General features: G+C 40.1%; 2 protein-coding genes across 3 annotated transcripts in view; one reads left to right on the forward strand and one right to left on the reverse strand.

Moving 5' to 3' along the window:
- Positions 1–2,813, reverse strand: part of vps8 (VPS8 subunit of CORVET complex) — a 61,398-nt gene extending 58,585 nt beyond the window's left edge. The window contains exons 1-2 of one of the 2 annotated variants that reach the window (XM_028604253.1): positions 2,608–2,811; positions 281–349 (exon numbers count right to left, since the gene is read on the reverse strand). In XM_028604253.1, coding sequence (XP_028460054.1) covers positions 281–349; positions 2,608–2,679 — 141 coding nt within the window. In that variant the 5' untranslated portion in view covers positions 2,680–2,811. Of the gene's footprint in view, positions 1–280; positions 350–2,607 lie in introns of both variants that reach the window. The other variant, XM_028604254.1, reaches the window with a different exon arrangement.
- A 10,005-nt stretch (positions 2,814–12,818) lies between these two features.
- Positions 12,819–14,930, forward strand: LOC114572582 (DELTA-stichotoxin-Hcr4b-like). The gene is made up of 3 exons (XM_028604269.1): positions 12,819–12,842; positions 13,573–13,678; positions 14,419–14,930. Exons 2-3 carry the CDS (start codon positions 13,611–13,613, stop codon positions 14,840–14,842), a joined length of 492 nt encoding a protein of 163 aa, XP_028460070.1. The 5' UTR covers positions 12,819–12,842; positions 13,573–13,610; the 3' UTR covers positions 14,843–14,930.
- The last annotated feature ends 7,303 nt before the right edge of the window (positions 14,931–22,233 follow it).

Below are 22,233 nucleotides of genomic sequence, written 5' to 3' on the forward strand. Positions count from 1 at the left end.
AATGACCCACTTGCTTTACATTATTCCGCTTATTACACCGTACTTACTAAAGAAATCAATAATTTGACACAAAATATTGATTTAAAAAGGGTCATCTTGAGTCAATGATCAGAACTGCTTCCATAGCAAATGTCGTTATTCTCAGACAGACAGACACAAGAGTTGTGGTGTAGCTTCTCAAAGTGGATTAAAATTACTTTCAAAAAGTTGTCATTACACTGTTGACAGTGTGTGATGCAGTATAGCACAGTGTAGTAGTCAAAGAGTAACATGTTCTCACCTCATTAAGGATGCTCTCCAGTGTGGGAGGTGTGTCCACTTGGGGAATGTCAAATTCCTTATCATCAATCTGAGTATAGAAGTATTACAAAGAAATGACGGGTAAGAAAGCAGTATTTGTTTCTTTGTTGTGTGCAACAGGGTTCGACATTAACCATGGCCCGATGGCCTCACTGTTGCCAAGAAAACAATCCTGTTAAACTGAAGAAGAAAAGAAAAAAAAAGTAATCATCACAAAGTTTATATCTCCCACTCCTTTTTATTTTATATTTTTAATGGTGGGTCGATATAGTCTCGTACGACCAAATCGGACTCATCGGACAATTGTCATAAAGCTGCCTGACCACTAAAGCATAAGCCTGGCACACTCGATTTGGGTTATTCTTAGTCACGCACTAAAAGTTGTGCGAGTCACTTGAGTCAGTATTGCTGAATCACCAAGAAAACTCAGTCCTAGCCCATTGTCCCTAGCCACTAAAGTAGTAGGAAGTAGTGTGGATTCATTCGGTGCAGACTCACTATTTCAGAACTGATATATAGGCTTTCAATGTAGACATAGAAACAGGAACGGAGAAAGTCCTGCAGTGAATAAATATGTATAAATATGTATGTATGTATATATATATATATATATATATATATATATATATATATATATATTTTTTTTTTTTTTTTTTTTTTTTAAATTGATCAACCTAATTTTGATATGCTACATCTATACACCAAACCTATAACCTATAGTGAAAGAATGGCTTTTGACCCTGACTCGAAGACAGACTTCACTCGCTCGTCTGCTACAGATCCACTCATGACAACATAGCCAGCTGACTGAGTCACTCACTCACTCAAGGACTCATGAGTGACTCATAAGTCAAATCCCATGGTCTGCGAGCCGAGGCGAGCTTGCAATGTTTCGGACTGTCTGCTCGACCTAATAGCATTTTAATATACTACATTTATACACCAAACCTACAGTAGGCCTAGGCTACGTGCAGAACATTGTATGTTATTTCAGAAGTGAAAAAATTGCTTTTGTTGTGGATTTGCTTTTCACCCTGACTCAAGGAGAGACTTCACTCGCTCTACAGATCCACTCATGACAACGTAGCCGGTTGATTTGCGCAACTGACTTGACTCACTCGAGGACTCATGATTGAGTCCCATGGTCTGCGAGCTTGCAATGTTTCCGGCTCTTAGTCTGCGGGTCGGTAAGTTCCTATAACCTGCTACTGTCTCTGCTCACTTGGTCGCTTGAGTTGACTTGTGGAGTTGTTGTTGTTGTTGCTGCCTACGAAATTGTAAATTATAAAGCTTTTGGCAGCTAAGATGGCTAGGACTATTAGTAGCTAATGTTGCAAGAGGTTTGTGTGTGGTGCAGTTATCATTTTAGATTGAATTGTAGTAGGACTCAACTGATCCGAGTTAATGATACTAGAGACTCGCGACCAGTTAATTTAACACAAGTGAAAGATCCAAGTGAGTCACGACTCAAACAGTTTTAGTCAGTCAGCACCTTTTAGGTTAACTCACACTGTCAAAGTCTCATTGGTAATTAGAGATCGAATCACCTGCAATTATCATATGTAATAAATCACGTCCCATGTAGAACGTACAATATAATCAACATGTATTGCAAACAACAACCATTTGATTCAGTTTACTCCTGTTTGGGCGTGTAGGTAAAACACGACGGAAGTGACGTCGCTTGAATGCTTAAAAACACTTAACATTACTGAAAAGGAACACATTATTAATTCACTGTCTGGCGCACAGCTAGTGCCAACATTTCTTGTTTGGCTAGGCTACGTTTTGGCATGAGCTGCATGGTAAAAAATAACGTTCCTTGATCACGTGATAATGTTCATTAGTTAGGTTAGGACTAACGTTAGTCTGTTCATGAATGTTTTGATACAGTTACAAAGTTCAACAAAAGCAAGATTTGTAGTTTCAACTAAAGCCGGCGGTGTCTATAAGGCGTTTCGCTTAACAGCTAACGTTACTGTCATTAAATAATGGGACAGCACAGACATTACACTGTGAAAATCCAAGCAGCCTTGTTTACAGTGACCATCTATGGGATAATCCAGCATGCGTAGCTGGACCGGTCATGAACTAGCTAGTGGTGGGTTTTCGTTTATAACAAAAACGTGTTTTCCCCATAGACTGTAAAAAAAAAAATATCATCATAGTCATTGTTTTTCCTCTGGACAGAGAGGAAATAATTGTGCAACCATCATGGTTTACCGACGGGAAAACAAGCGACTGCTGCTTCATCACTCAAGCCTTCCATCGCCATGATGACATTCGAATAAATATAGAGTCTCTCACCGCGTCCATCTCCGTCAGGTTGAGCTGTGAGGAAGCAGAGAGTAGGCTGCGGGCGTCCGGAGAGTCCGACATCGCTGCGTATGGTATTTACATGCACAGGCTCGCTGTGTCCCTCTGCTGTTCCTCTGTCAGGAACTATTACGATTACTTCTTCTTCTCTTGTTTAATGCCGGATTGCAAACAACTTTTAGGTGCATATCGACACCTAGTGTACAGGAGTGTGTCACATCATGTCATTTTACAATTATCTCAAATTTTACTCATCAACCCTGTGTCTTTTCAAAGTTTTAATTGGAGCTCTCATGGTGATTTTTTATCCCCTTCCCCTCTCCTTCTGAATCCAGTATCCCCATCAGATTCCACTCCTGCCCTGCCTCCTGAACCCTATCTTTAAACACCCGTCTTTTCACCTGATTTAATGTGCAGTACCATATGACATGTTCAGCCTTTTCTTTAACCCCACAGTTTTCACAATTCCTTTTTCCCATTGAAAAAAAGGTGCCATTCAGTCCTGTGTGATCCACTCTGAGTCTTGTCATTCTAATTTCCTCCAGCCTGGAACTTTCCCTATGATTCTTTTTTACTGACATACTTTTGTATTTTATGATATCCCCTTCCTTTCCCTTCCTTTCACCATTTCTGACATATATCAATTCCTTTTTTCTTAACCATAGCTTCCTTCTCCTTTTCCAAGTGGAAATGGAACTGTTATTTCCTTTAATGATGCCTCTTTTGCTAGTTTGTCTGCACCATTCCCTTCACCCCCTCATTTGCTGGCACCCAGCAGAACTGAACATCTATGCCACCCCGGTGTAATCTTAGCAAACTGTGATAAAGTTCTATAATAAGTAGACAATTATTATTATTTTTTTTTTATCTTTATTGCAAATCAAGTAAAAAATATGATCAGCTGGTTAATGTGGTTAGACTGGATGTTGATTGGGCCATAGGAATTAATTTTAGTTGTGGTAATAAAAAATTCATTATCTTAAACATTTATACACCCTATGAGTGTTCTCAAAATGAAAATGAATATCTTAATAGATTGGCTTGTGTCATGTCTTTCATTCAAGATAATGCTTCCACATGCTTCTTTATTTTGGGTGATATGAATGCAGATGTTTCCGATGGCAGCTCTTTATTTGCCAAATATTTACTGCAGTTTTGTTCTGATAATGGTCTGATTCTTTCTAGCAAAGTGCTCTTGCCTGATAGTAGCTACACTTACATCCGTGAGGCATGGCACACAACCTCATGGCTAGATCACTGCATTTTCACAGCTGATGCACATGATTCTTTAGAGGCCATGAGAATTAATTATGAATTTGCCACAACTGATCATGTGCCTTTTTCTTTACCTGTAAATCTAGGCAATATACCTACTCTTGTGTCTGTAGATAACACCATGTGTATGGGGAAAATAGATTGGCCTAACCTGACTGAGGAGGATCTTAAAGAATACTATATTCAATCTGACATCTTGTTGAGTAACATTGAATTACCAAAAGATTCCACTGCATGCTGTGATATTAATTATAAGAACCCTCAACATGGTATTGAGCTGTGCTCCCTGTATGAGAATATTGTGAAGTCCCTCCTTGTTTCGAGCAGGCCCCTGTATAAGACACATAGATTGTACAAAGTCAAGCCAGGCTGGAATGGCTATGTGGAAGAGATACATGCTGAGGCAAGAAGGGCCTTCAAAGCATGGGTTGAGTCAGGCAGACATAAACATGGTCCCTTATTTGAATATAAGAAACATGTGAATGTAAAATTGAAATATGCTCTACGTTTCATTAAGAGGAATGAAAATACATTGAGGTCTGACTCTCTTGCAAGGAAGCTGCAATACAATAGTCCTATTAATTTCTGGAAAGAAATCAAAAGAATGAATAACTGTAAAACATTGTTACCAACGAACATTGATGGTGTCAGCAGCTCAGAGAAAATTACTCAATTGTGGCAGAAACATTATTATGAGCTGTTTAACTGTGTTAAAAGTAACTCCTTTACAGTGGGTAACATTGATAGTAATGAAGATGTGACTGTTTTCCCTCAAGAAATATACGATGCAATTATGATGCTAAAAGAAAATAAGGCATTTGGATAAGATGGATAAGATATCTGCAGAGCATTTTAAACTTGTGAGTAGAAAACTCTGTCCCCTTATTGCTATTTGTTTTACTGGGTTGTTACTCCATGGTATTCTACCTGATTCTATTTAATCTGTCACATTAGTGCCTATCATCAAAGACAAAGCTGGCAAAATGAACAGCTTGGATAGCCTAATTACCGGCCTATAGCTTTGGCCAGTATTTTATCCAAGGCCTTGGAGGGGACTATACTGAATAGGCTGGAACAGTTTGACCTGACCTATGACAAACAGTTTGGCTTCAAACCTAAACATGGCACGGATGTGTATTTTTGCCTTAAAGGAGGTCCTAGATTTGTATAACGTAGAACAGTCATAATTCCACAATTTTTATGTGTTTTATTGATGCCTCTAAAGCCTTTGATCATGTAAATCATGAGAAGCTATTCTACAAATTGCACAACAGAGGGGTTCCCAAATATCTAGTGAGAATTTTGGCTTTTTGGTATGTTCATCAGTCAATGTTTGTGAAATGGGCTAACTCTATGTCTGCCCCATTCAATGTAAGCAATGGAGTTAGGCAGGGAAGCATTTTTATCTCCCTTTCTTTTTAATATGTATATGGATGATCTATCAAAGCTGTTAAACAGTGGAACAGGCTGTATGGTTGGGAACACCATTATCAACCACCTGATGTACGCAGATGATCTTAATAATAATAAATTGAATTTATATAGCGCTTCTCATAGACTCAAAGTCGCTTTCCAGGGGAGGTAGAGTACAAAAAGAGAACAAAACTAAACAAAACACTATATAACTGATGACCTGTCTGATGATAGGGACATTCATAGACAGTACTGTATGATGTATGCACAAGCTAATATGCTAAATCGCAAATTTAGTATGTTTTCATTGTCTGTGAAGACCACACTTTTTAAAGCTTTTTGCACCCCAATGTATACTGCCCATTTGTGGCGGTGCTATAAAAAAAGCAGTATGCAGAAACTTAATGTGGCATATAATGATGGCATGAGGCTGCTGCTTAAAATGTAGTGCAAGCCTAATGTTTGTAAGATCAAGGTGAGGTAACGTTATTGTCCCCGAGGGGCAATTGTTTGTACAGCCAGCAGACAGACATAAAGACAAGACACACAACAATACAGCAAAACATGAAATACCCACAGTATCTAAAACACAATAGTACATAAAATACATACATTTAAAACAGTTCTGGCAAATTGTTTAAAATGGAAATGGAAGTCAGGATAAAAGAGTTTCTGAGTCTATTCGACCTGCATCTGGGCATGGAGTACCTACGGCCTGAAGGAAGTAGCTTAAACTGGCAGGACAAGGGGGGGCTAGGATCAGTAGCAATGGATTGGGCCTTCTTTGCCACTCTGTTGGAGTAGATGTGGGAGAGAGTGGGGAAGTTGATGTCTGCAATGTTGCCACATGTCCTAGCGATACTCTCTAGTCGTTTTTTTGTTTTTTATGGACAGAGAACCAAACCAGCAGATAAAACCGAAGGTTAAAACAGACTCAATAAAGCAGGAATAAAACATTCTCATAAAAGTGGGGTTGATTCTTAATAAAATTCCTCAGTTTTCGGTAAAAGTACATACGCTGATGGGCTTTGGCACAAACAGCATCAGTGTGTAGTTCAAAACATAGCTTGCTATCAATTATTGTTCCAAGGTATAATATTCTTGTACTATCTCAACAGGTTGGCCATCAATGATAGTGGGGGGAAGAGGGGGGCATGGTCCCTAAAATCAATAATTAATTTTTTAGTCTTGAAAACATTTATGTTTAAAAAGGAGGGCTTACAACAATCATTAAAATCCTTCGCTATTGGTCTGTGGTCAATCACACTTTCATTAAGAAGAGACACAATGACAGAATCGTCTGCAAATTTAAAAACCTGTCTTCTATCATATTGTGAACAGCATTCATTTGTGTATAAGACAAAAAGGAGAGGGGAGAGGACACATCCTTGGGGGGAGCCAGTAGAAGATAAAAGATTGCCAGATAAAACACCATTAACTTTAACCCTTTTGGATCTTGAGGTTAAAAAGTCAACTAGCCAGGATATTAGCCCTGGGTTGATGTTGTGTGTCTTTAAAAGTCTTTCTGCTAAAATGTGGGGTTGAATACATTTAAAAGCTGATGAAAAATCAATAAATATTAGTCGTACAAATTGCTTTGCCCCTTCCAGATGGTTAAAAACTGTGTTGAGCAGGCTGCCAGTATCATCCTCGACCCCCCTTCCTGCCCTGTAGGCAAATTGTAAGGGGTCGCGTTGTGGCTGTGTTATTGCTAAAATCTCCTGTTTGATCATTTTTTCAAAAGCTTTCATAATGAGAGAAGTGAGGGCCACTGGTCTAAAATCATTAAGTGATTTAGGTCCTTTGGTCTTAGGCACAGGCACAATCACTGACTCTTTCCAGAGATGAGGCACCCGGTGTGATTGAAGTGACTTATTAAATATAAAGGCGAGTATGTCAGACAGTGGCTCTGCGTAGCTTTTGAGGAGGCGGCCACCAATATTGTCTGGACCAGGGCTCTTCCTTTCCTTCACCCCCCTAAGAATTTGGTGAACTCTGTCCACTTATCAATAGTGATAGCCACATCTTGTTCTGCCCATGGTTCCCTGTACGTGGACAATTCCTTGGTGAAGTCGTAAATATTAAAGTGATTATAAAAAATATTTAATAATAATATTTGTAACAGAGCTAATCCGCACCATACTTCATCTTCCAGACGACCTGAACATTCATATTGAGAGAGCGCAGGTCTCTGACAGCCAGACCAAAAGATAACACTACGCCACCTTGATTAGTGATCATCTGTTTCTTAGACTTAGAGTTGGTCATGTATTGTTGTTTTATTGACCAGTTAGGATTTTTGGAAGCAAATGTTATGTTCAGTGTTTTTCACATGTTCTTATCCAGAAGCAAGCATAAGCAGGAATATTCAGAACGTAAACAAACAAGCTCAGGTACACAGTTCAAGGCAAGAAATAAAAGAAAGAAGGAAAAAAAAGGAAAGAAAAAATGGGTCAACTATTAAGATCATATGGTAAATTTAGAGTGGCGACTGTAACAATAGGATTGTTTATTTAAGTACTGTTGTACGGGAGACTGATTTAGAGGTTACATGCTGACCAGTTCGGATAACGTTACTAAGACAGAGAGTTGAGATGTGATGACTGCACACTTGCAATAAAGTTCAAGTAAGCAAGACTGCTTTAATCGTCCATTATGTACAGTCCAGATAGAGGCAGAACATAATGAAACAGAATAACTTGACATTTACATCTTATAATGTTCATGGTCTAAATCACCCTATAAAAAGGAAAACAAATATTGCCATACAGTACATCATAAATTGTTGTATTTCCTTTGCGTGTATGCACTCACTGTGTCATACGTGAATGAATAACATATGCTAATAGAAAAATAATTTAACTTTTCATGTCTTTTTATGTCATTTATGTCAATTTTTCAATGCCACATAAAATCAAAATCACATGAAACCAACGTGAAGAGGTGTTCCGCATTTCAGTGCAGTCCAGCAGAGAGAAGCACAGAGCTAACGTTAGTTTTCATGACACAAAAACAGTGAAGGACTTCTGTCCAGATTAGGGCCAAATAACTTGTAACATTCTTACTCACAAGTGCGTGTGTTTACCTTCAAATGTGTGTTTGGCATTGAGCCCCTTTATTAGTTTTTGAGAAGCCATCATTGTCTCCAGCAATGGAAACCACAGAACCTGTGAGGAAGTAAAAATAATGAATGAAGAGACACCGTCTCGTCTTCTGCTGCAAGCAGTCACAGTGCTGCAGTACAGTGGACAAAGTGGGAGAGAGCTGCTGCGCTGTATGAAGGAGTTGTGGACTGAATTACAATGGAACTATATCAGAATATATATATATATATATACATATATATATAAGTTGCTAAGAGGGTCTAAAAAGTCTAGCGAGAAAGTTTCCAGGTTGGCAACACTGTCCACAACATTACTGCTACAGGCAGCTTCCTGATTTCCCTAACTACGGAGCAAAATCACAGAACGTGTGTGCGTTAATTTGCATTAAGGAATTTGCATTAACTCGTCATTAACGCATTCATTTTGACAGCCCTAATATTTATATATATGTGGATATTTGGTGCCAAGAAAAAGAAAGTGAACCCTTTGGAATTACCTACATTTATGCATAATTCATCCACAAAATGTGATCTAAATATAGACAAAAACACCCATGGTGGCTTGTGGCTCGGAGGGAGAGTGGTCATGGTGTATAGCTGTCCACTGCTGCTATACTTAGTATGGGTTAAATGTAGTAGTTGAATTTTAGTACATTGTATTTTGTGTATGTGACGAATACAAATAAAGTTTCTATGTAAACGAATTGGCAAACTTATGAAATATATCAGTATTAAAAATCCAAATTCTTCTTCTCCAGCAGATAGGCTGTAGCCTCATTGTGATGGTACTTCTGTGTTATCTAGAGAGAGAGAGAGAGAGAGAGAGAGAGAGAGAGACACACACACATGCTTTCAGACTCACAGGTGCACGTAAGCAGTCCCCATCTGGTAATAAAATAATTATTTTGCAGTATGATGCAGTTCCGTAAATAGATATATTTTCATCCTTTAATATACAAATATTTTGATGCTATTGTGAAAGTTGTTTTATTTACCTGTCAGCCATTTAATTATGTGATTGAATGTTTACTTCCTAATAGTGTAGCTGAAAACAGCAATCCGCTGACTGTGGCTTCTTAAACCGAAAGATCCCTGTACGAGACTTGCACAAATTATTCTGAAGTTAATAAACCACTTTAACAAGATAAGCAGTCTGTCTTCTGTCCTGACAGCACCAAAAACTGGTTTTGCCTTTTTTCAACTCTGAAGATCATACAAAGGTAAGTACACCGTTATTACTTTATTGTTACTTTTAGATATTGGACATTGGTTTTATGTTGCTAATATTTCATGACATTTATTTCCACATGGACATGTTTTTATCTATTTTTAGATTTAGTCATAGTCTTAGTCCTGAGATCAAAAGTTAAAGGGGTGATAAAATGATTATTTAGGGTATTTCCAAGAGAGTAAGCGAGCGTCCAGCTCCTATGGAGCCATTTTGTTTTGTTTGCTTTGTTGCTATCAATCACCCGCTGTTAGAATCCCATTGACTGCCATTCATTTTGGCGCCACTTTGAAGCGACTTACTGTCGCATAGTAGAGGAATTACAGGAGAAGCTTGCAGGCAGTTTCGACTTACATTAGCTGTTTAAGTTTAATTACCTAAGCTCTCCATCTCTGCAAGATTCGGAATGATTGAGATTTCTCTTGGCACAGTTACCAGAAGACTTCCAACTTTCAGACAGGTTGCTCACGTCACATCTACGTAGTCAAGCTCCGTTGGAGGCTGCGCAGTAACGCTCAGCCATCACTGGAAAAGTCTAATATACTTCACTGGTCTCCGTAGAAAACAACAGTGTCACTTTGTCCACTTCTTTAACTGTCTATGGTTATTTCACACTGTTCCTCAAGGTCTCCTAATAGGGTACGTAACATTGGTTGGGCTGAAAATGGCACGACTGCTGTTGTATGGGCCCAAATGCAATCCTGTAAAATAGGCCTGATTGAAATGACTGGTTTTCTGCCTTATATGGTATGCTCATGAATGCTGATTGGTTGATCGAAGCACACACACACACACACACACACCGCTCCCCTCTGTGCAGACTGTGTGTCAGAGTTCAGGAGCTCCGCAGTCTAACGTGACAGCGGCCGTTGCTGCCTGGGTAGCTGCCTCGCCGCCTGGCCTATCCACCTTCATAGACCCCGTTGTGGCCTGGATGGAGCTCCATCACGGCCGGCAGCTCCATACCCAGCGCAAAGTCACCGTTTCTGGGTTCGTAGGAATGAATAGCAAACATAGCCTCCTCCTAACGAGACCCCTTGTCATGATTGTGAGTTTTTCTGTCACGATTGTGAGTTTCTGTTGTTATTGTTTCCTGTTTTATTTTGAAGTCTCTGTTTTTCTCCCTTGTCATGTCTTGTTTTACTTCCTGCTTTGTGTTTACCGCCTTTGTGATTGTCTGCCCAGCCCTGATGTGTTACACCTGTTACTTTCCCTTGTTTCACCTGTTCCTTGTTTAACCTCGTTACCCTGTGTATTTAGTCTCTGTGTTTCCTTGGTGTTTTGTGGGATCGCTGTTCTGTATTATGGAGCTGGTGTGTTGTGGGTTCGCTTGTCTGGTATGTTTTGTGTCCCTGTGAAACATAGTGGTGGGCAGATCGAGGCTTCGTGAAACAATGAAACTGTTGAAGCAAATGTGCCATATTGTGTCGAGGCTTCGAAACAATCCGACACCCGTCTCAACGATAACACATAGTGGTCACTTGCAGGTGTTGATGACAAAAGAATATTAATAAAAGAAATCAAGCCACAATGTCTCAATTCTTTATAGATTTGTATTCAAAAATATGAATGTCCCAACAGTTTATTATATTTCAATCATAATTATCCATCTATATCTATATATCTATTTATCTCTATCTATATCTATATATCTATCTATCTGTGTATCTATATATGTATCTACCTATCAATATGTTAATGTGTCACTATGTATACTCTGTCTGTCTCTAGCCTATCAGTCAATGTGTAAATTTAAATGTAAGCCTAAATATAACTAAACAACTCGCACTATGAATGTCACTATATCACCAAAAATCCGCTATCTCAAAATCAAACTCCTCTCACAAAAACCCACAAGGTCAAGATGCGTTGACTTCACTTTTATACTGATGTGCGATTGTGTGTTCCCGACCCTGTCAATCAAACGCTGATTCATGCCACCTGTTGAAACACTTGTGAAACACTCCGATGTTTCATTTAGCCTTAGTCACGTGACATGGGTGTTTTGAATCACGCTTTGAATCAGTGTTTCGAAACATCTGCGCTTCAGGATCTCGACAAAGCTTCGGAACGTCAGTTTCACTTCAGCCATCCCTAGTGAACGTCATCTTGTGTTGCCAAAGTGCTGTCCCAATACACAAGTTCGCATTTCACCAAGAACAGTTAAGATTCCCGGAAATGTTCTTGACACACCCATTTTACCAAGGATGCATTGGTTGGTAACTTGTATGAACTTTGCAGCACCTGTATCCCAACATTCATTTCGGCATTCGATGATGGTCGGATTTCCAGTACATAGACAGCCCAAAAACGGATACATTTTCGCCATCTTATTCATCACTAAATTCACTTCTGAGAACATTTTAGGTGAGAAATGAATGGTTTAAATTTCGAATATAGGCAGTCTTGCGAAAATCTTTGCCGAATCGACAATTTGCTCCAAAGTTTTTGGAGCTCCATAAAGTGACGCGGCCGCCAGCTTGCGCCTGCCGGGGCCGCTAGCTCGGTGCTCGGACAGTCACACTCGGAGCATATTCAGTGCACTACAATAATATAGAAATGATAATTCCACATAACACTAATAGGAACACACACCAGTACATATGCCTATTTATTTTTTAATTTAAACTGACTTAAACTTATACACTAATAATAGTAGGGATCGCGTTCCACTCTTTTGAATAAGTTAGAGGTGTTTGAGCTAAACCATAAACAATAAAATTAAAGCTCAATTAGTTTTATTTTTCAATATTATTGCAATAGTTGTAGCATTATGAGGTTTTCTTGTCCGGAGATTGTTTTAATACAAAGTGGTTATATTGTTGTGGTTTTTATTTCTAGCTGGTATTTTGGAGCCTTGCAGGTAGCCTCTGTGCTGGGAGTGTTGAGCAATAACAGGAAGAAGGCATCGTCTCAAACTGTTAACAGCGTTTTCTGTGCTTGTGAACTTGCGAGTTCATTCTTCCAAGAACAACCAGCAAGAACGTTCTCCCCAAGAACACAAGTCCGTACTTCGCATTCTTGAGATTGAGAAACACCCTTTGTTTTACTTCCTGCTTTGTGTTTCCCGCCTTTGTGATTGTCTGCCCAGCCCTGATGTGTTACACCTGTTCCTTGTTTAACCTCGTTGCCCTGTGTATTTAGTCTCTGTGTTTCTTGGTGTTTTGTGGGATCATTGTTCTGTATTGTGGTGCTGGTGTGTTGCAGGTGCGCTTGTCTGGTATGTTTTGTTGTCAGTGTTCCAGTTTGTTCTGGGTTTCCTGGGCTTTTCGAACCTCAGTGTTTTTTTTTTTAAAACATATTTTGCCTGTGACTTCAGGACACCTTTTGTTGTACGTTTTGCTTATTAAATCGTTGAATGCTACTCTGCTCTCGTCACCACTGTGTTTGGGTCAAAGCTCTGTCTCCCCCGTGACCCCTCAAATTCCCAGAAATGCATTAAATTGAAATCGGGGAAAAAAGTGTTAGCTTTGTAAAAACTTGGGCCAGCTGTGACAAATGTTGTGAAAAAATTGTAATTGTAAAAAGTGTAAACACACAATTTGTTAAAATTCACAGCGGGGACAGGCCAAGCAGCGAGGCCGAACTGGCCGCTGTCGCGTTAGACTGCGGAGTTCCTGAACTCAAACACAGTTTGCAATTAGCCATCAATTTTTGTAAAATAGCCCATATTTCAGCTCCACAGATTTCTCTCATTAAAAGTCTCAGAAGTGAAGTTAATTTTTTAACTTAATTTGAACTTTATCTAGTTTGAAGCCTTGTATAAAGAAGCAGCGCTAGGGAATTTATTCTAATTAAAATTGATTTATATGTATATAAATGCAGTCCATTTAGATACAAACTCATCGATCAACAAAGCATAGATGATTGATTCTGACAAACTGTCTCTCTGCTTCACAGATGCTGAATTAATTGAAATATTCTGTTTTGTCTGTAGTTCACATCCAGCCTCTTCTGCCACCACACCTCATCACAATGCCTCATCGCCTCTGCTCTGTTGAGATTAAAAACAACTCTGGCTGCTACACTCTCGCCAACCCAAGGTGATGCATGATTGCTTTTGTACTTGACTTTTTCTGAAGGTATAGAAAGTACATTTTTAACCAGACTTAAGCAGTTCCCTGGGTTGTATTAGTTGTATTTTGTAACCGCAATCACAAACACTGCCGCCACCCACTGACCCACTGACGGCAAAGACTATAATACACAGCAGCAAGACAGTTGTATAGGTAGTTAGGGAAATGCTTTAGGCTAGTCAGTGTGTGACAACAAAAACAAAGCATCTTCACTCTTTTGACAACAAACCTGTTGCATTTAAAGAGAAAAATACAGAAAGTAAAAACAAGTTTACAGAATGGACAGAGATGACAACAGTAGGTAGACCGATTGCATTAATCAACTTGCAGGTGCCACCACTTCAAGCTACATTGTTCTCATTGGCAAAATTGACTTTACTCAAGTACTTACTGTCCATTTTCAAATGAAAAAGCTGCATGCTCCCACACACTACTATGCTTTCCTTTTTGGAATTTTTGCAAAAAACAATGTATCAGTTTGAACATTAAATATCTTATTTGTAGTGTATTGAATATAATGCTCAGCTGTGTGTATAATGTCACATTAGTGCAAGAATGTTAAGCCGTTGAGATAACCGACTCTTTGTGGGTACATTCGTGTGCTTGTAGGAAAAGACACAAACCTAAAATCAAATCAATGGTATGATTTTTGGAAAGTAAGATTTCTGCAAGAACCTGTCTGATATGATGTGCCTCTCTGTGTTCAGGGTGTTCACTGAGAGCAGCCACTGTGAGGTCTCTCTGCCACCGATGGTGGGTCCCTACTCCCCTGCCAGCGCATTGTTCAATAAGCACATGGGCAGTGCGACCGGGGCTGTCGGCGTCTTCACCTATGACCTTTTCAACCCCAACCTCAACGACTACAGCCACGTCATGGCCATCATGCTCTCTGTGCCCTATGACCGAAACCTCTACTCCAACCGGTTTGCTGTGGGGATCCTTGACAGAGGATACATCTGTGACTACGATCTTTATGATATGATGTATAATGGATATGAAAATTTTGTAAGAGCAAGGGCTGATGGCTCCTGCATTTCTTTTCAGGGTGGTTATGCTATTGTCAATGCTTCCATGTCAGACTCATGTGAAGCAGTCCTGAGGGTGGATATCTGTGACGCTGGCATGTATTAAGTCAGAAGGAGGAAGATCCTACTCTTATGTAAGCCATATGAACTGATTAGTCATTTTAATAAAATCTTTCAGTAGGTGTGAAGCTCAATCAACTGGCACAGTTTGTCACTAGCTGAAGTGGTGCTCATTAATCAATACTGTATACCTAAAATACGAGTACATTAAATAGTGGTGGTGATGGTGTGATTTTAAAAAGTTGATTCTGTAGGATATTTTTTGTGAAATATGTGTAGAGATCATGAATTGCTTTGTTCGCTGATCTCCCTGACTATCTGAGAGCAAGCATCTGACCTGATAAGTTTGAAAAGGAGTTGCTCTTCCTGAGTATCTGTGAGAGGACTTGACCTGATAAATATGAAAGGGAGCACCGGACTGGGAAAATAATTGAGCTGATTAAAAAGACTCTCGGATCGGGAGGAGCAGAGAACAAGGCAACTGTGTAAGATGTAGTTTGAAATAACTGAAAGGTAAGATACAGGTTGTGGAATCATCACTCCTAGGTCAGCAGAAAAGATAAGACACACAGATGTTTCAGTAATATGAACATCATAAAAACATTTTGTAGATCCAATTTGTAGATCCAAGACAGTAACAAACTGTTTGGCCTTGGAGTGAGGAGAGTCTGTGTATTTCATACATGGCACGACATCGCGGAAGGGGCAGAAAGGAGAGGACCGGACAGCAGAGCCAAGATGACCTGGACTGCATCCAACTGATAGCGGCAACGGGACCATTGCGAAAGGAGGATCTCAAGAGGATAAAAAGCCACAAGAAAGTTAGGGCTGGGTCTGACTCTGAAAAGACACGTTGGCGTCAGGGTGAGAGAGGATTGTCTGGAAGGAAGTTTGACACATATGCATAAGCTGTAATAACTTGTAATATTGTCACTAAAGATAATTGACTTGAAATAGAGGACTCCTGAATGTTATTTCTGGCCTACCATTAAATTAACACAAAGGTTAAAAATGCAGTCTGAGACAACTTCAGTTGGTCCTAAATCGACAATGGCCACTGGGGCCAGGCCTGAACCGGCAGTGGGGCTCGAAAGTTTGGGCACCCCAGGTAAAAATTTGTATTAATGCGCATAAAGAAGCCAAGAAAAGATGGAAAAGTCTCCAAAAGGCATCAAATGACAAATTAGATATTCTTATAATATGTCAAAAAAAGTTAGATTTTATTTCCATCATTTACAATTTCAAAATAACAGAAAACAAAAAAAATGGCGTCTGCAAAAGTTTGGGCACCCTGCAGAGTTTATATAGCCTGGGTAAACCCTGACGAACTTCCGGCAAATTTGAGATTTGCTCTCAGTTACAACTGAGAAGGGTCTGGTGTCAACCAGGCTAGAGTTTATAGCATGCACCACCCCCTTTGGAAAGCTGAGACCTGACAGTGTCATGGATTGTTCTTAATCATCGTCTGGAAAGACCAGGTGATGTCAATCTCAAAGGTTTTAAATGCCTAGACTCATCTGACCTTGCCCCAACAATCAGCACCATGGGTTCTTCTAAGCAGTTGTCTAGAAAACTGAAACTGAAAATACTTGACGCTCACAAAGCAGGAGAAGGCTATAAGAAGATAGCAAAGCGTTTTCAGATGCCAATATCTTCTGTTCGGAATGTAATTAAGAAATGGCAGTCATCAGGAACAGTGGAAATTAAAGCAAGATCTGGAAGACCAAGAAAAATATCAGACAGAATGGCTCGCAGGATTGTGAGAAAAGCAAGTCAAAACCCACATTTGACTGCACGATCCATCCGGAAAGATCTGGCAGACACTGGAGTTGTGGTACACCATTCCACTATAAAGAGATACTTGTACAAATATGGTCTTCATGGAAGAGTCATCAGAAGAAAACCTCTTCTACGTCTTCACCACAAAAATCAGCGTTTGAAGTTTGCAAATGAACCTGATGCCTTGTGGAAACAAGTTCTGTGGACCAATGAGGTTAAAATAGACCTTTTTGGCCGGAATGACCAAAGGTACGTTTGGAGAAGAAAGGGCAAAGAATTTAATGAAAAGAACCTCTGTCCAACTGTTAAGCATGGGGGTGGATCAATCATGCTTTGGGGTTGTATTGCAGCCAGTGGCACAGGGAACATTTCACGAGTAGAAGGAAAAATGGATTCAATAAAATTTCAGCAAATTTTGGATGCTAAACTTGATGCCATCTGTGAAAAAGCTGAAGTTAAAGGATGGCTTCTACAAATGGCTAATGATCCTAAACACACCTCAAAATCCATGGTGGATTACATCAAGAGGCGTAAACTGAAGGTTTTGCCATGGCCTTCACAATCTCCTGACCTCAACATAATTGAAAATCTATGGATAGACCTTAAAAGAGCAGTGAGTGACAGACAGCCCAGAAATCTCAAAGAACTGGAAGACTTTTGTAAGGAACAATGGGCGAAGATACCTCAAACAAGAATTGAAAGACTCTTGGCTGGCTACAAAAAGCGTTTACAAGCTGTGATAATTGTTCTCATTCTGTTTCCTTTTTCAGACCATTCTTTGTAATCCCTAGAAATGGTTGTGGGTGAGAATCCCAGTAACTGAGCAGATTGTGAAATACTCAAACCAGCCCGTCTGGCACCAACAACCATGCCACGCTCAAAGTTGCTTAGATCACCTTTCTTTCCCATTCTGACATTCAGTTTGGAGTTCATGAGATTGTCTAGACCTGGACCACACCCCTAAATGCATTGCCAGCAGCTGCCATGTGATTGGTTGATTAGATAATTGCATTAACAAGAAATCTTACAGGTGTTCCTAATAATCCTTTTAGGTGAGTGTGTGTGTGTATATATATATATATATATATATATATATATATATATATATATATATATATATATATACACAGTACAGGCCAAAAGTTTGGACACACCTTCTCATTCAATGTGTTTCCTTTATTTTCATGACTATTTACATTGTAGATTCTGAAGGCATCAAAACTATGAATGAACACATATGGAATTATGTACTTAACAAAAAAGTGTGAAATAACTGAAAACATGTCTTATATTTTAGATTCTTCAAAGTAGCCACCCTTTGCTTTTTCAAGACGACATCTACTCAGTATATATATATATACAGTGGTGTGAAAAAGTGTTTGCCCCCTTCCTCATTTCCTGTTCCTTTGCATGTTTGTCACACTTAAGTGTTTCGGAACATCAAACCAATTTAAACAATAGTCAAGGACAACACAAGTAAACACAAAATGCAATTTGTAAATGAAGGGGTTTATCATTAAAGGAGAAAAAAAATCCAAACCATCATGGCCCTGTGTGAAAAAGTGATTGCCCCCTAAACCTAATAACTGGTTGGGCCACCCTTAGCAGCAACAACTGCAACCAAGCGTTTGCGATAACGTGCAATGAGGCTTTTACAGCGTCCTGGAGGAATTTTGGCCCACTCATCTTTGCAGAATTGTCCTAATTCAGTTACATTAGAGGGTTTTCGAGCATGAACGGCCTTTTTAAGGTCATACCACAACATCTCAATAGGATTCAGGTCAGGACTTTGGCTAGGCCACTCCAAAGTCTTCATTTTGTTTTTCTTCAGCCATTCGGTGGTGGACTTGCTGGTGTGTTTAGGATCATTGTCCTGCTGCAGAACCCAAGTTCGTTTCAGCTTGAGTACACGAACAGATGGTCGGACATTCTCCTTCAGGATCTCTTGGTAGACAGCAGAATTCATAGTTCCTTTTATCACGGCAAGTCTTCCAGGTCCTGAAGCAGCAAAACAGCCCCAGACCATCACACTGCCACCACCATATTTTACAGTTGGTATAATGTTCTTTTTATGAAATGCAGTGTTCCTTCTCGCCAGATATACTTGGACACACACCTTCCAAAGAGTTCCACTTTTGTCTCATCGGTCCACAGAATGTTGTCCCAAAAGTCTTGGGGATCATCAAGATGTGTTCTGGAGAAATTGAGACGAGCTTTGATGTTCTTTTGCTCAGCAGTGGTTTTCTCCTTGGAACTCTGCCATGCAGGCCATTTTTGCCCAGTCTTTTCCTGATGGTGGAGGCATGAACGCTGACCTTAACTGAGGCAAGTGAGGCCTGCAGTTCTTTGGACGTTGTTGTGGGGTCTTTTGTGACCTCTTGGATGAGTCGTCGCTGCGCTCTTGGGGTAATTTTGGGCGGCCGGCCACTCCTGGGAAGGTTCACCACTGTTCCATGTCTTCGCCATTTGTGGATAATGGCTCTCACTGTGGTTCGCTGGATTCCCAAAGCTTTGGAAATGGCTTTATAACCCTTTCCAGACTGATAGATCTCAATTACTTTCTTTCTCAATTGTTCCTGAATTTCTTTGGGTCTCGGCATGATGTGTAGCTTTTAAGGATCTTCTGGTGGACCTTACTGTGTCAAGCAGCTCCTATTTAAGTGATGCCTTGATTGTGAACAGGTGTGGCAATAATCAGGCCTGGGTGTGGCTAGAGAAATTGAACTCAGGTGTGGACAACCACAGTTATAGTATGTTTTAACAAGGGGGGCAATCACTTTTTCACACAGGGCCATGATGGTTTGGATTTTTTTTCTCCTTTAATAATAAACACCTTCATTTACAAATTGCATTTTGTGTTTACTTGTGTTGTCCTTGACTTTTGTTTAAATTGGTTTGATGTTCCGAAACACTTAAGTGTGACACACATGCAAAGGAACAGGAAATGAGGAAGGGGGCAAACACTTTTTCACACCACTGTATACTGAGTAGATGTCGTCTTGGGCTTCCAAAGGGCCTTTTTACAGTAGCCGCAGCCGGATCAAGCCTTTCATTCGCCATAAAATAACTCCTCTTAACCGAAACCCAGTAAGTTTACAAGAGAGACTTGCAGTCACTCTGAGAGTACTGGCATCCGGTTACCCTCGAGAGTTTTAACTTTAAAGTTCATATTTATTACATATGTATTCTACATTACTTTTTACATGACTGTGGGAGGGCCCAGAGAAATTGCAAACTTCTTTTAGGGCGCATTCAGACCAAAGCGAGCAATTCGCTGCAGAGTTGTGCACCGCTGAGAGTGTAACTTAAATGGCCTATTTGTGTGGCGTCCTGTTGTGTTCTTTAGCCAATGTATCACAAGTAGACCTTATATTTTACAATTATTGTTTTCCATCAGATCGTTTTTATGATCCCATCATTTCTAAAGGCAGCTTCCTTTCGCTGAGAAAGAGAAAAAGAAAAGAGACGAGCGACTGTGATTTGTGTTGGAGCTTGTTGCAGGAAACAGTCAGCTGTTGTTACACAAACTCCTGGGCAGTTCAGTGTTTTTTTTTGTTTTGTTTTTTGTGGCGGCGATAGAGGCAGTGATGTTACATGTTTAATGTTTGTGACTCTCACACCGCCCCAAAACCGACTGACAAGTCTGATCACCGGTTACATGATTGGCCACCGCAGGGTGATGTTGGGTTGCGTGTCTCCCAAAGTTGAATCTGTCTTAACTTCTACCCGCAGGCTGCTACTGTTTTTTCTGGTACCACCCTGCAGCCCTCAACTGACACAGCCAAAACAGTAGCCTACCCTCATTCAAAATTAATTGGGAAAACTTGTGTTTCCACCAGATGGCCTGAGTGTGTGTGAAAATAACCCTAACCTTACTCAGATCTATGGAACAGGACTGTAGAAGAAGTCTTATGAGGCCACGCTTTCTACTAATGATACAATAAACCTAGGTTTAGGTGTGTATGTAAAGGACAGACACTAGAGGGCAGCATAGCATTTGCACAGACTACAGTCAGTATTTGTGGATGTGTGTGTATGACGGGAGAGACATTTGTATGATCATGCACATAAACCATAGACTGAATAAAATATTGAAGTGGTTCCTGTGACATCACCTACAGGTTTCTGAAGAGACAAAATTAAGCTCAGAGTGGGCAGCTCCTGGTGGCACAGTCTCCTGTGATGGCAGCCACCTGTCACTTGACCATAGGGCCTTTTCACACCTGAATGTTTGAAGCAAAGTCCAGACTGAGGTCCATGTCTTTGTTATATAGTATACACTGATGTGGTTTGTTTGGTTTCACAGTTATGCAAGCGCACTAAAGAACTATACATCGCATAACTACGTCCTTTCGTCATCACATAAGTGACAGTATATATATTTCATTTTATTACTATTATTTGGGTGGGCTTAGGAACATTTTGGGATAGTTTCAGCCCCCCTAAAAAAGGGCTAACAATGCCCCTGGTTTGAAACAAAAAAAATGTACAGCTTAGATTTAATCAGAGGAAGTCAGGAAAAGCTAAAGAAAAGCAAAACACCATAAAGTAATATCAAACGTTCTGCCTCCACCAACACCCACACAATCAAAAACCCAGTAGAGTACAGATACAGCCTTTTAGTACTTAAGTACAGTAGTGAAGTAGTTCTACTTCGTTACTATACAGCTCTGTTCTTCAGGTATGATTCCACAGAAATAAACTGTGGACCGTTGTCAGTGGTAATGGTCTGTGGAAGGCCCCAGCGGGAGAAGAGGGACTCCAGAAAGTCCACAATGACCTGGGAGGTGACAGAGCCAGTGGTGGTCAGCTCAGGCCATTTGGAGTGTAAGTCATACACTACAACCAAGAACCACTGATAGTGGGGGGCCCCGTGGATCTCGCCACATATGTCTAGCTGCAGATGCTCCCATGGCTTTGAGGGCCAGGCCAGAAGTTGCAGGGGTCGTGGGGGAAGGCGGCCGGTTTTCCCACTCACAAGGCATGCTGGGCATTCTTTAACAAGGGGCGCAATGTCGTTGTCTATGCTTGGCCACCACACCAGGTTACGGCATCTCTGTTTAAGCTTCACTATGCCCAGGTGGCCCTCATGTGCCATGGCCAGCACACGGGCGCGAAGGGACCCAGGAATCACGCACCACACATGTGTCATTCCAACAGGCCAAGCTCCTCTAAGTCAAAGTCAAAGTCTCTTTATTAGTCTCCCTAAGGAGAAATTCGTTTTGGACAGAAAGAAATTGCTGCAAGAGTAACCTAGACACACATCAAACACGGGGTTAAAACAGTTAGACATTGAACATGTAGGCTACTCTAGTAGCTGTGCAAAATTACAAGTTACCATTTTCTAAAAAGGCAGTTAATAAAAAAAAAAATGTATCCATTTGGAAATATAAATATCCTTACAATCCATTGTAAAAATGCAGTAATTCCTTCATTCCTATCCATACATACATTCAGTCACAAATTTACATTAATATAATTCGTGGTCATACATTCATTGCTGCTCATTTATGAGCTTAACTGCGAGAGGAACAAATGAGTGCTTATACCTATTATATTTGCAGAGAGGAACCCTGTACCTCTTTCCTGAGTTCAATAGCTCAAACTCCGAAAACAACACATGAGAGTTATCAGATAGAATGATCTTAGCCTGTCTGA

This window comes from Perca flavescens, chromosome 17 (assembly GCF_004354835.1).
Source record: "Perca flavescens isolate YP-PL-M2 chromosome 17, PFLA_1.0, whole genome shotgun sequence".
Classification (NCBI taxonomy): domain Eukaryota; kingdom Metazoa; phylum Chordata; class Actinopteri; order Perciformes; family Percidae; genus Perca; species Perca flavescens.

Coding starts and splice junctions, on each gene's coding strand:
- LOC114572582 (XM_028604269.1), top strand. CDS start 13,611: ATGCCTCATCGCCTCTGCTCTGTTGAGATTAAAAACAACTCTGGCTGC. Junction 13,679..14,418: donor TACACTCTCGCCAACCCAAG/GTGATGCATGAT, acceptor CTCTGTGTTCAG/GGTGTTCACTGAGAGCAGCC.